Raw genomic sequence first — 12,655 nt, forward strand, 5'->3', positions numbered from 1 at the left:
TCAGTCAATTTTTCTTTTTTTAATGAAAAATGTTTTAAGCTAGATTATTGTTATTTTATTATAATACTATAATAATAATAATTATTATTATTATCACTGTGTAAAATTATCAAAAACTTTTATACACTTTTTACAATATTTATTCAGAGGGCTAATTTATTAAATATGTAAAATTGATTTATAATTATGGAATTTATAATATTTTTAATTTATTTTAAATTAGTAGATATACTTTTAGGGAATGTAAACATACATAATTTACAACTATATTATTTTAAAACTATATTCTAAATAAATAATATTATTTGTATAGGAATGAAATTAATAGATTGAGATAAAATTATTATTTTAATAAAATGGAATAAAATGATATAAAATATTAATTTCATTGATTGATTTTGAAATTTTAAAGTTAGTTTTTAGTAAAATTAATACAACAAGATTAATTTAATTAAATAATAACTTTAAGTTATTAAAATATACATATATAAAAAATTCACTTGATTAGATAAAAAATAATAATTTTAAATAAATGACATATAAAAATTTAATGTAATAAATTCTAATTAAGAGTGGACTATATTCATAAATTTAGTATGATGATGAAGTATTAAATTTGATTGATTAAAAATTATTATTATTATTAATATATAATAATTTATACAAAAATATATGAAAAAAATACTATATATACAACGAGAAATAAACGTGTAATGTATGTTATATAAAACTGATTTAATTAAAAGTTTAGCCAGATTAAACAAAATTATCTTTTTCTCCTTGTTCTTTTTATTTTTCTCCCTTAATTTTATAACTGAATTAATAAAATATTGTATTATATTTTATTATTTTTATCAATAAAATTAATTATTTTTAATTGTTGCTTTAACTATTAAAATAAAATACTATAACTTTTATCTTTTTTTGTAAAATTATTAAAATTCCAAGATCTTTTTCATTTACGTCATATTTTAATCAAGGTTCGTAATATTTTAAATAAATTAGTATTCATATTTTAATAAATTAATATTAAGAGTCTTAATTAAAATATCACATAAATAATAAATATTGTAAATTAAAATAGGGAAATAAACTGAAAGGAAAAAAAAAAAACCTACAACCTTACTATTGTAGGTGTGAGGAATTTTTTACCTCTGATTCCACCAAAATAATAAAAATAAAAAACCAGCAGTCTCAGATATATTAATCCAAAATGAATAGGATGAATTTCAGCAAGATCATAATCCCACTAAGCTGAGAATTCAATATTGGCGGCTAGCATTAACTATCAATAGAGAGGTTATTAGATCTAAGAATTTTATAAAAATTTAATTTAATTAACTTTTTTAAAAAATTCAATTATTTTAATTTAAAATAGATATTAAAAATTATACATAAATTTATAAAAAATATTTAAACTATTTTATTATAAAATAAATCATTCCAAATCAAATGGTTTTTTAGGACAAAACGGTCCAATTTTAGAATTGCAACGTCGTTCGGTTTTTTTTTGGGTAATGTGAAAAACGTTAATTTACCACTATTAAAAGTCACACAACATTTACATTCTCGGGCATCGTTGGAAAATGAATTTCTTTCTTAGTAAAAACTCCCGACCTTATTAAAATTTATATTTTTATATTTTGATAATTTCTTTCAGACATATAATCGATATAATTTATTTATAAAATTAAATAAATAATTTATTAAATAAATATATAATTTACTTATAAAATTAAAATATATAATCTATTTATAAAATTAAATCAATATAAATTGACTCACAAATCAATATGTAATTTATTTATAAAATTAAATGAATTTAAATAAATTTATAAATGTATATTAATCCATTTAAAATAGATTCATTTATAAAATTAAATAAATTTATAAATGTAGATTACTATTAAATAAATTTACAAATATACATGTAATCTGTTTGACCATTTGTAAAATTAAATAAATTTATAAATATATTACACGTTTGAAATAGATCCGTTTGTAAAATTAAATAAATTTAATTAAATTTGTAAATTAAATTTGTAAATGCACATATAATCTGTTTGAAAACTAAATGCATATAAATAAAACGTAAAATACTAAATGCATACAAATAGATTCAAAGATAAACGTAAAATTTACAAGTAAATAAAATGTATTTATTATTTCCATACGTAAAATTGTAATAGAAATTCTGTTTATAATTTGTTAAATTCTTTTAGTGTAAGGAATAGCCATTAGGTAAGCTCTTTTCCCTTTATTTTACATTAATGCTCCATTATATAGATTCATGCATGAGTTGGACAAGCATTAGAAGAGTTTCTACCAAGAAAAAGATCGTTAAAACAGTAACATACTTTAATAGCGGTGTATCAATTGCTTGTACGCCTCCTTGTTCTTCGAGTAGTGGTCAATCTCCGCCTGCAAAAACCAATCATGCTCATCAGCATAATTTGCATTGAGAATAGTAGTCTTGACCCGGAACCAGGTTTAGATTTAATCAAACTAAGACCAGAGGTCATCCAATCCTGATCCTCCTGAACTGCTGAATGAAAACTGGGCCCGGAACGAACCCCTTAGAGAAAGTGTTACATTAAACATTTTTTACAGATGAAACAAAAACTTCGTGATCAAAACCGGACCAATTGCTGGTTGTACTGGCTGAACCATGGTGTTAAAAAGTTGGATGGTTAGTGAAAAAAAAAGGGCAAAATGAATGTAATCGGGCAATTTTCCATCAAATTGCACTGTAAGTTTATTTTTATTTTTATTTTTTTATATATATTTTTAACTTCCAAATCATAACTAAAGTCAGCCTAAGGTTCTGAAACTGACTGAATATTAGTGCATCTATGACTCTGGCTCAAGTTTCAATCAGATGACAAAGTTTCACACAAGCTGTTCTAATCTTAGTAGAAACTTGATTGACTACAAATAAGACTGAGAATCACTTAAATAGAAACAAATGAACAGGCTTAGAGGAGTCAATGTTATGGAAATTGCTTAAAGAGTTATAGAAGCAATGCTAATGCCACACATGAATACTACTAAAGCTCATAAAATCATTTAAAAGCATATCTTGAACATACCTTGCGTACTCCTTTTATAGCAATCATAAGCTTTTTCCCGAGTAGATCCTCCAAGACATCGTCTTTCTTCAGAGCTTCTAGAGACTCAGAAAGTGATTTGGGCAATCTATTTAGTTTTCCATCCAAGTAAGAAGGATTGGTGTCTGTTTTTGTTTTGAAAAGAAAAAAGATTCATCAAGCTGAAAGGAAAATTTTGAGCAACATAATTTTGCAGCATTAACTATCAAAGAACACAGAAGTTGAGCTGCAAAGTCAGTTAATAGAACATCTAGAGAACAGCATATTCAATCAAAAGTTATTCTTATTCCTTTAATTTTTGACAGAATCATAAAACTTTTAGTTTTCTCACAAAGGTAAAAGGGCCTTCAAAGAGTGCACTTGGAGCATGAACAATAAAAATGAGTGGCATTGATATATGAAAATGCCACAAGGACAAAGAATGGCAGAAAATGATGGGCCAAGTGATAGGAGGGGAAAAGACTGATGGCCTATAATCAATTAAATACATTGTAAATTTAGCAAAATGATATAACAAAATTCAATGGTAACTCTGAGCTGCATTAAGAAAAAAAAAATACAAGAAAGCACCATATGAAAGGTAAATAACACAAAAACAGATTTCAATCCTGATAATGCCTTGAATGCTATTGAAATGCAAAACTGTTTGGCGTGTATAACACACCAACTTTACTCCTGTCCATTATTGCATTAGCCATTAGGTATCAGCCTAGATCCATGAAATTCACATGTTGAAACAAGACCGCATTACAGTAAACTGTTCACATAGAATTAAACCTAACAGAATATTATCATCTGCTAATTGCATGGTGCATCTATGAATCGTAAACTCAAATAAAAACTTACCAATGATGTACTAATTTGAATAAATTTCCAACACATTGAATCATCAGAGATATAATCTTACCAACAGGTGCAGGCAGAGAAAGATGCCTTCTGAGGCCATCAATGCCTGCTGCAAGTACAGCAGCCAAGCCCAAGTATGGATTTGCACATCCATCAAAAGATTTAATTTCAAAGTTGCTAACAAGACCGTCCTTGATCCCAGGTGGGCAAGCAGTTCTTATTGGAGCTTCCCTGTTTTCTTTTCCCCAGCACTGGTATGCCCCACTCCATGTGTTGGGTTGTATTCGATCATAGCTACAAAAAGTGGCAATTGCATGGGCACATTAATTATGATAGTTGGCAAAAGCAAATTTCAATCGAGCATGCAGGCAATGCCACGGAGAACCTACTAGATGTAATGTCCAATATGCAACTGTTTCCACAATTTGTACATCAAAGAAAGTTCAGAAATACAATCATGTATACCATTTATTTTAGCAACTGTCTGTCGAATCTCACTCAAGTCGAACCCAGTAAGCAAAAATACTTATGCAAGAAGCCTAAAGCCCCAGCCAATTAATTCTCTATATCATGTATTTTTGTAGATAATGATGGAAAAAAATAATTAGGAATAGTAAAAAGAATTAACACTATCATCAAATTTAAAAGAAACCTATTTGGAACTGGTGCTGTGAAAGCCAAAATTGAAGGAAGATGATGTAGAACCCCTGCCATAAACTCCTCACCAACAGTTGAAATTCCATGCCTACTGGAACCACCAGATGCAATAAAAACATTTTCTCCATTCTGCCACAAGCTGATATGAACATGGGATCCAGAACCAATGTCATCCAGTGCATACCTAAGCAAAATGCAGAGCAATTCATTTATTCATCTCACAAATAAGAGGAAAATAAGTTCTACTTTCTAAAAGCAAACTAGAGAAATAATACTTAACAATACAAGGTTAGCTAAATGATTAGACAAACTTACAAGTTACAAAATCAAATGATTATTCACATTTATCGGGAAGATTTTTGCACAAAACATGATGTAGCTTATCAACAAAAGGGGCATGTAAAGACCAGCCATTTTCCCAAAAAAAAAAAAAACTAAAATCAGCTGTAATCACCAAACATACACAGTAAAATATGCATTAGAATAAAATATCCATCCATAAATGGGCCTGGGATTAAAATGGAATTGTCATTTTTAAATCCATAGACATCTCTCTATGAGCATCTTCTCCCAAAAACTCCAACTGGACATGTCTTTTCTCATTTTATTTTGTACAATATTATAGATCAAGAAAGCATGAAAAGTTATCAATTTTAAGACAAAATCATGGGCCTACTTAGGTACAAAACTTGCTAGTAGTCCGTGTTTCCTTGCAATAGCCCTAATAACCTCTCTGGTAAAGATCAGGTTGTCAGCAGAGTGTGTACATGCTGTGTGCCCCAAGGCCATTTCAAACTGGCCTTTCCCAGCTTCTGCATGTAACTGCAACAGTTTTAAAAGCCAAGGAATCAACAAAGGCAGAAAATATGCAAATTAGATCGCGAAACATATACGCATGAGAGAGAGGAAAAGAGAACTTGAAAACAAATAATTGAACCAGAAAAAAAAATATTCTTCTTTGGGTCAATAAGTCAAGTCAAAAGCACATTAAGATTTTCAATTTTGATCACTTTTTCGATTCAGAATAAAGAGGTATGCATTGCAGTTAGAAGTTTCCCGGCTAATCAAGTTATGGAAGACCAACTATTATTGCTCTTGGTTTACCAGTATACATAATTGAGAAAATATGTGAATAAGAAATTAATGCATAAAAATGTAAATATCAGCAAATCATGAACCAAAAGCCAAAACCATCAATGGAGTTATGGTTTTGAAGACGCCAATTTGATTCCAGTTGAGCAAGTGGTCAATATTAAGCTACATGAAAAATGAACCATTGGTTCCATTAATCTCAACTACAAGCTCTTTTGACTTTTGAAAGCATGCATACATAAACCAACACAAGACTATGAATTGATGTTTGCTAACATATCTCTACCCCTCTCTCTCTCAATCAATTTATCAAAGTAACCTGTGATTGAGAGTCTGAGACAAGCCAAGCAACATCCAAATTAATTTTACTTGGCAGTAAGCACATTATTACTTCCCAAATTTTGAATGTAATATCAACAGTATTTTGAGTTTTCAACTAAACCTGCTCCACGATAATATTTAATGATTGAAGCGCAGAAACAACTTCATGAAATATAGGGGCAGCAGAATCATATCCTGATGCAGAGCAATACGGTGCTGAGTCAATTGGCACCCATTCTTCTTTCCCTTCCCTGCAAAAACGTATGGCTTAGGTTTAGTAATATTTTCCACAGCCCGTTTTCATGCTTTAAGGATATCAGCTTCATACTTCGCCACATGCTTTAAGAGCACAAACTCATTTTCAAATCCTGCATTCATTACCTGAAAATATGACATTAGAAATTCAGAAAAATACCATAAAATATGACATTAGAATTTCAGAAAATAGCATAAAACATAACTCTGCATGCTATCAATTGCAAGAGTATTAAGATACAAAATATCTGACTTACCAAGTTAAATTCTTCTTTCAGAACCTTTGAAACCCTTCGTAAGGCCTCCCTTGGGCAATACTCCCATGCTTCACCAGGTCTAAGATGCATGTCAGCCAAAACCATTTCCTCCACTTCCATCCTATTGCAAAAGGATATCGCATCGATTCAATTAGGTGAACTAACAAAAATATATGGATAATCAATTGAATATAAGAACCATGCCTAAGCGAGCCAAGCCTGATTTTCTAGTTTCTCAAACGTAACTTTAAGTGCGTGTGTATATATATATATACAAAGTAAAATCTTATGTCATAGTTGATTGTACGCATATGGTCCAGATTAGAACTACTGATTGTTAAATCTTTTACCAGTGGAGCATTTTCACAGAAGATTATAGAACCTGGTGTTGTCAATTTTTCATATGAAAAAATGAGAAAAAATATTTGCAGTAAAACCTTGATTACTCCAGTCATTTCACACCTACTCATAGGCCTATTTTGAGAGAGGCTGTGTATGCAGTACAAGGAGATTAACATCAGAATATTTCAAGTTGGTGATGCTAAGGAAACTAAGAATGTGGAGCTAGGGAGAAATCGTCTTTCTGGAAGGCTTAAACCAAACATTTGATCTGGTCTCTGTGCATGTTTGTGCATAGATATGTTCCATTTCTTTTCATTTCCACGCATTATCTTTATTAGATAGTGAAAATGTAGAGCATTAGCAAGTCTCATAGTTGCAACAAAAAATTGAAAAAGAGAATACGAAACAGGTAGAAATAATTGATATTTGATAGTGTAAGAGGCCAGTGAAATTCCTTGAGCTACAAATAGTACCATGGGATTCTCCGTTTAGTTGTTAAATCAGGCATCAGTCTAATCTCACCCACTCCAGTCAGATTAGTTTCATCTGCTGGACCATCAACAGATGAAGTCATTGCCATACTCGCAAAAGTCAAACCAATACCATTTTTCTTCACAACATCGTTGAAGCGTCTTAAAGGAACAACCTGAAAAGATAAATCACATTGAAAAAAGAAATCAAATGAAATAGAGCTAACTTAGGAATAACAAACAAAGTGCAAGCATCTAGAATTGTCTCAAGTTTCCATATATATGAGACCAAAATAGTCTGGGACAAATTTTTCCTAATGAAGTACTCCAATGGAACCACAATTGGAACAATCAAGCCAAGGAAGAAAATTTTAAAGAAAAAACACTTACACGGCATCTATGTTGTCCCGATGCATCAACCCATAGGATACGAACAAGTGAAACACCATTGTCCAAAGAACTATTGTCAATGTTCATAGAGTTCCAAGATAAAATATCCTTCGAATTAAATGCTTTTGCATCTATATTAATCTTGTATAACTTAATTGCATTTCGTGCTAAGATGTCTTTAGCTGCTTCAATAGCTTCATCAACTGTGAGGTCACCATCACAGCATGCATCACGTAGCACAGAAAAAATGATTTCACGTGTTTTTTTTGCACCTATAAAAACAAGAAGCAAAAGTTTGAAACAATGTTCTTTGTAGCTAACATGCTTATTGGAAATACAAGAAAACAATGAGTTTGAAAAAATAAATGTCCATTGTCCATCTGTCTATTAACTTCATATTTAATAAACAAGTAATATGGATACTATTCTCATGCTTCCATATGTTCATTTTTCTGGGGTTTATTTTAATAGAAACAATGGGGATGATATGTGCAGTTTCGATGTGTTAGGAATGAGGACCAAAATCCACAACCTTTGAGAGTCTACTATAGGAAGAATTATAGGAAGAATAATGATTCTATAAGGGGACCACTGGAAGGGAATAAATTGGAGGTTTCGCTTAGAGGGAGTTGCAGGTGGTAGTCCACAGGGCCCCTAAATCATCATTAAATCATCTACCAGCTACAAATAAGAGTTTCTCAGTTGTTATAGGCATCTTGGATAATTTCTTGTAAATTCAGCAATGCTAGCTCGAGCTAGTTTGGGAATTTCTCCAGAATCCTTTATTTCCTTTGTGGATTTGCTGGTTTAGAGAGAAGAGAGTCATCATATTGCTGTGTTGATCTATTGTAACTCAGTCATTGTTACAGTGAAATCCATATGGCAAAATCCATCGTAAAATCAGTCACTAATAACTGTAGGCATAGTAAAATAGTTTAGTTGTAAGCAATGGAGAATGTCAGCATGTAGAGAAACAGAAACACAAAGAGAAGCAGAATTTAGTGTCTGGTCCCATTTATATGGTGAGGAGCAATGGACACATGCAAAGCACTCAGAAAATCAAGTGAGATTTTGAGATCAATATAAGCATTATCAAGATTGAATGTCATATTGTATCAGTTCACCAGAACTTGAACAAACCTAAGTAGTGTGTTTCAGGAAATGCGTAGCCATCAGTGCTGAACATAACCTGCAAGTTTATTTATGTTTAGCATCAAAAGTCATTAGCAGCAATGAAACAAATATGCCAGCATGAAAACACACGAAGCACTGGACAACTTAGTATAAATCAATTACAGAATCAATAGACAACTTCTAAAAATACACACAGTGACGCACATTTAATAGCTAATTAATACTCCGTCTGTTCCACAAAAGTTTGCCCCTGCTTTTCGGGATGTTCCAAAATATGTGCAGATTTTCATAAAGTTAAAATATTTCAGAGTGGTTCTCCTATTCAAACCACCATTAGTTTTGAAATTAATTGTAACTTGTATATTTTCAACTTGCAAGGCAAATGACTCCCAATAAAGAGAAAGATGCCCATTTTTCAGAATATAATGAGGGGCAAGCGAGCAAGAATGGAATGAAAAATGCGAGTTGGCATAGCATTAATTATGTTTTCCTAAACAACAAGAAAAATAGAGAGCAACAAGATCTTTTGGGACTGAGGGAGTACTAGAAGTCGCAGATGCCTGCACTTCTATTGTCCATAGAGATAGAAGTTAGAACACTAGAAGAAAACAACATTCATTTGTCAGATATCAGAAAAAGAAGTCTAATTATGCTATGGTTTTTAGAAGAAAATCGAGCAAGAACTTCCACAAAACAAATTGAAAAGATTATCTTCTATTGAGATTGTAATCACCTTATTGATTGGAGCAAGCTCCAGAAGTTCTTTGAGTGAAGATATCATCCCGTGGACACTAAGTTTAGGAACTGCCAAGCCAAAGTCAAGGTACACCTGAAAGCAAAAAGATTTAAGCAAAGTGAATGACAAGACTTGAATACATGAGTAGAAAATAAATGTCATAAATAGAAGGGATGTTAACATCATAAATACATGGACAAAGAGTAAAGAGATTCACTACCTGAGGATAAACTGAGGCTAGATATGATGCTTCCTTTGAAAAAGGATATGATGCATGCAAAAGAACGATACGACAATTGGAAAATCTCTCATCCTCAAGAAGCATTCGGAGATGAAGGGGATTGGACAATCTTAGATCCAAATCTTTGTCCCCAAAACTAAATGTGAGAGGAAACAGTAATGCAAAAAAAATAATAATAAAAAGAAAAATAGAAGATCAGGAATACTGAAACGATATACAGAAAGACAAATGCTCTCTATGGTAGCTAAATGTAGGACAAATAAAGGTAACTTGGATCCTAAGGACTTGTCAGGAAATTCTCAGAGGCAGACCAACTTGAGGCCGGTCCTCTTCTCTCTGACGTGGATGCCCAATGTTTTTTTTTTTTTTTGCCAGAGTTAAGAGTGCCAAATGTTGAAATTATTCCACTTCAAACAACTTAAGCCCAGGTTTAATTTCACTTAAGCACACTTTCATGAATGACAGACATTTAAAATTAACTTCGGCAGATGACAGCAACTTTAATCAGCTGCACAGACACCTTATGTCCAAGTTTCCAATTCCTTTTTCCCACACCTCTCAGACATCAATATGAGCATAATGTGAACTTAACAACTCAAAAATTTTAATGTACCCTGTGTGTATCTGCATGGGCAAGTCGAACTGTAGAGCAACCTCCAAACTATGTGTGAAAATATGGTCAATAAAGCTTTTATTTATTATGCGAACAGGTCTGCCAGCTGGAAAAAGGAATTGTTAAATATAACTTGAGATAGGACCAGAAAAAATTACCAATCCATGTATAATGCTTACCATGTAAAACTTCAGCAAGACCTTCCTCAGCATCTTTTCTAGTAACATTTGTATTGATTTCTAGGCCACTACGATATGCAGCTATGCTTTTCAAGCCAACTATTTTATCAGCAGATGTAATAAACTGTAAGGAATTAACTAAAACAGAGCAGCACTTCTTATTACAAAGAGAATAAGGGTATCAGGAAATAATCACAAGTAATTGAAAGGATATGACCTCAAGTTCTCCATAAAGGTTTCAGTGAACTTATCCAATGTCCAAGTTGATCCATCTAGCAACTCCTAAAAAGTACCAAAAAATATCTTATGAAAAATTTAATTGAAAGGACAGAGAAAATTGATGGCTGCAGTTATGGAATGCTAATATGTCAATAGGAAGAGCTTTTGTTTTTTCCAAAGTTAGAAATAGAAGCACACATGTTTGAAGAGTTGTAAAAATATCAGAATCCACTAAAAAGGGGAAAAGAAGCCACAATGGCTCATTATTAATTTCTGTCTTTAGATCATAGGTGAACATGAAAAGTTCTATAAACCTGGTCTGATTAAAGCTTCCATACCATTACCGTAATAATTTTCTTGAAATTCTACATGCTCAAATTACTAGAGAATTAGATCAGGCAAAGGCAAATAAAACTGTGACCTTTTCTCTCACTCTTGCAGTTGTTAGCTGTTATGGAAATTGGATATCAAAATGGATTCAAAATACAAATAGAAAATTTCAACCAGCTGAGAAATAAAGCAAAACCCAGTATTAGTTCCCATTGAAGTTGATGAGCATACAAATTTAATGACGAATGAAATGAGATAAAAAGCACAATGTGATCCAGCAATTTTTGCAACAATATTTTGGTCATGCTTGCAATAACCATAATCACAAATGAAATTTATGCAAAGCAAAAAGAAATAAGAAAAACAACTTACTTTATCCAGAATTGCTTCAGCCAAGCGTTCAATTCGCAGTATTCTACCAACAAATGGAGTGAAATTCTTATGCCACTGAACATCATGCATCTTGTCCAACTTCAATCCATCATCAATGAGAACTGCAGAGATTCCTGCAGCTTTAAAGCATTTAACCATAATGGACTCCAAACCTGAAGATATGCGATGCTCTTCAACAACTTGCAAGGAATTCTCACAGCCATATAATTCAGCTACTTCCCTCAAATTCCTCTTCCATGACAAATAACACTTCAATCAGGATTCAGGACGGAAGCCACAAAGCCAGATTTCCAAAATCACAAAACATATTCACGTATTTCAAAAGATTCATTGAAAAACAGCCCATCGAACTCTTAAATAATTGAGAAAATACCAATTTTCCGCGTACACTTTAACAAAATATCATATAACAAAAAATTAAATAAACAAACGAAACGCCTAGTAAGCAAATAAATGAGTTTTTTTAATTGGAGTTCAAAATATAAAAGAAACAAACCAAGGAATTTCATCTGCGCCAAAAGCAAAAGGTGCGCACATGACAATCATATACTACATTCAACGAGCAGAAACTAAACAAAACATGGCGAACCATAACCGAATTAAACCCAAAATTAACAAGTCGTTAAGCAAATGAAAGCAAACCTAGAGACTAAACCAACGAGTACAGAAATATACAAAAACAAAGATACCTTGAAGGAGAGAGAGTGAGGAGCGAAGGATAAGGCCTCGCCGGCAGCTTCAGAGAAGGCATTGATGAAAGGGAAGGAGGAATCAAGAGCGACGATGTTGTGAGCGTGAGCGTCGACCATCATAACCTCCTCTATCGCCTGTCTGAGCTCTTCAAACTCCATTTTCACGGCTCAATAAACTTCAGCTCTCAGTCTCAGTCTCAATCTCAATCCTACACTCTGTGGACGGATGGTTTAGAGATGAAGCTATGGAACTGGTTTGGTCAAAAGAATGAAGCGGCAAAGTCAATGCGCATCCGTAACCGTAACCGTAACGTAGCATTTATGGAAAGCACATAGAGTATTATTACCACGGAATTGCATTACAAAATAGAACTAATTAAA

General features: G+C 32.1%; 1 protein-coding gene across 1 annotated transcript; it reads right to left on the bottom strand.

The window, feature by feature from the left end:
* Positions 1-2,145: 2,145 nt before the first annotated feature.
* On the bottom strand, positions 2,146-12,655 carry LOC110621000 (protein fluG). Its single transcript, XM_021764986.2, has 18 exons — positions 12,272-12,655; positions 11,562-11,813; positions 10,855-10,922; positions 10,641-10,756; positions 10,462-10,567; positions 9,828-9,984; positions 9,605-9,700; positions 8,878-8,926; positions 7,738-8,009; positions 7,351-7,523; positions 6,536-6,656; positions 6,352-6,404; positions 6,145-6,274; positions 5,287-5,432; positions 4,606-4,794; positions 4,015-4,247; positions 3,090-3,232; positions 2,146-2,421 (listed from the first exon to the last, which is right to left on the bottom strand). The coding sequence occupies exons 1-18, from the start codon at positions 12,431-12,433 to the stop codon at positions 2,359-2,361; spliced, it is 2,529 nt and encodes an 842-aa protein (XP_021620678.1). The 5' UTR covers positions 12,434-12,655; the 3' UTR covers positions 2,146-2,358.

The sequence above is a fragment of the Manihot esculenta genome, chromosome 8 (assembly GCF_001659605.2).
Source record: "Manihot esculenta cultivar AM560-2 chromosome 8, M.esculenta_v8, whole genome shotgun sequence".
Taxonomy (NCBI): Eukaryota; Viridiplantae; Streptophyta; class Magnoliopsida; order Malpighiales; family Euphorbiaceae; genus Manihot; species Manihot esculenta.

Bases quoted from the DNA above. Each gene is read 5' to 3' on its own strand.
- LOC110621000 (XM_021764986.2), bottom strand. From the start codon at position 12,433: ATGGAGTTTGAAGAGCTCAGACAGGCGATAGAGGAGGTTATGATGGTC. The intron at 10,757-10,854 runs ATATCCTTTCAA...ACAGTTTATTAC, and splicing joins TTTATGGAGAACTTGAGGTC to ATCTGCTGATAAAATAGTTG. The intron at 6,657-7,350 runs GTACTATTTGTA...CTTTTGCAATAG, and splicing joins ACTAAACGGAGAATCCCATG to GATGGAAGTGGAGGAAATGG.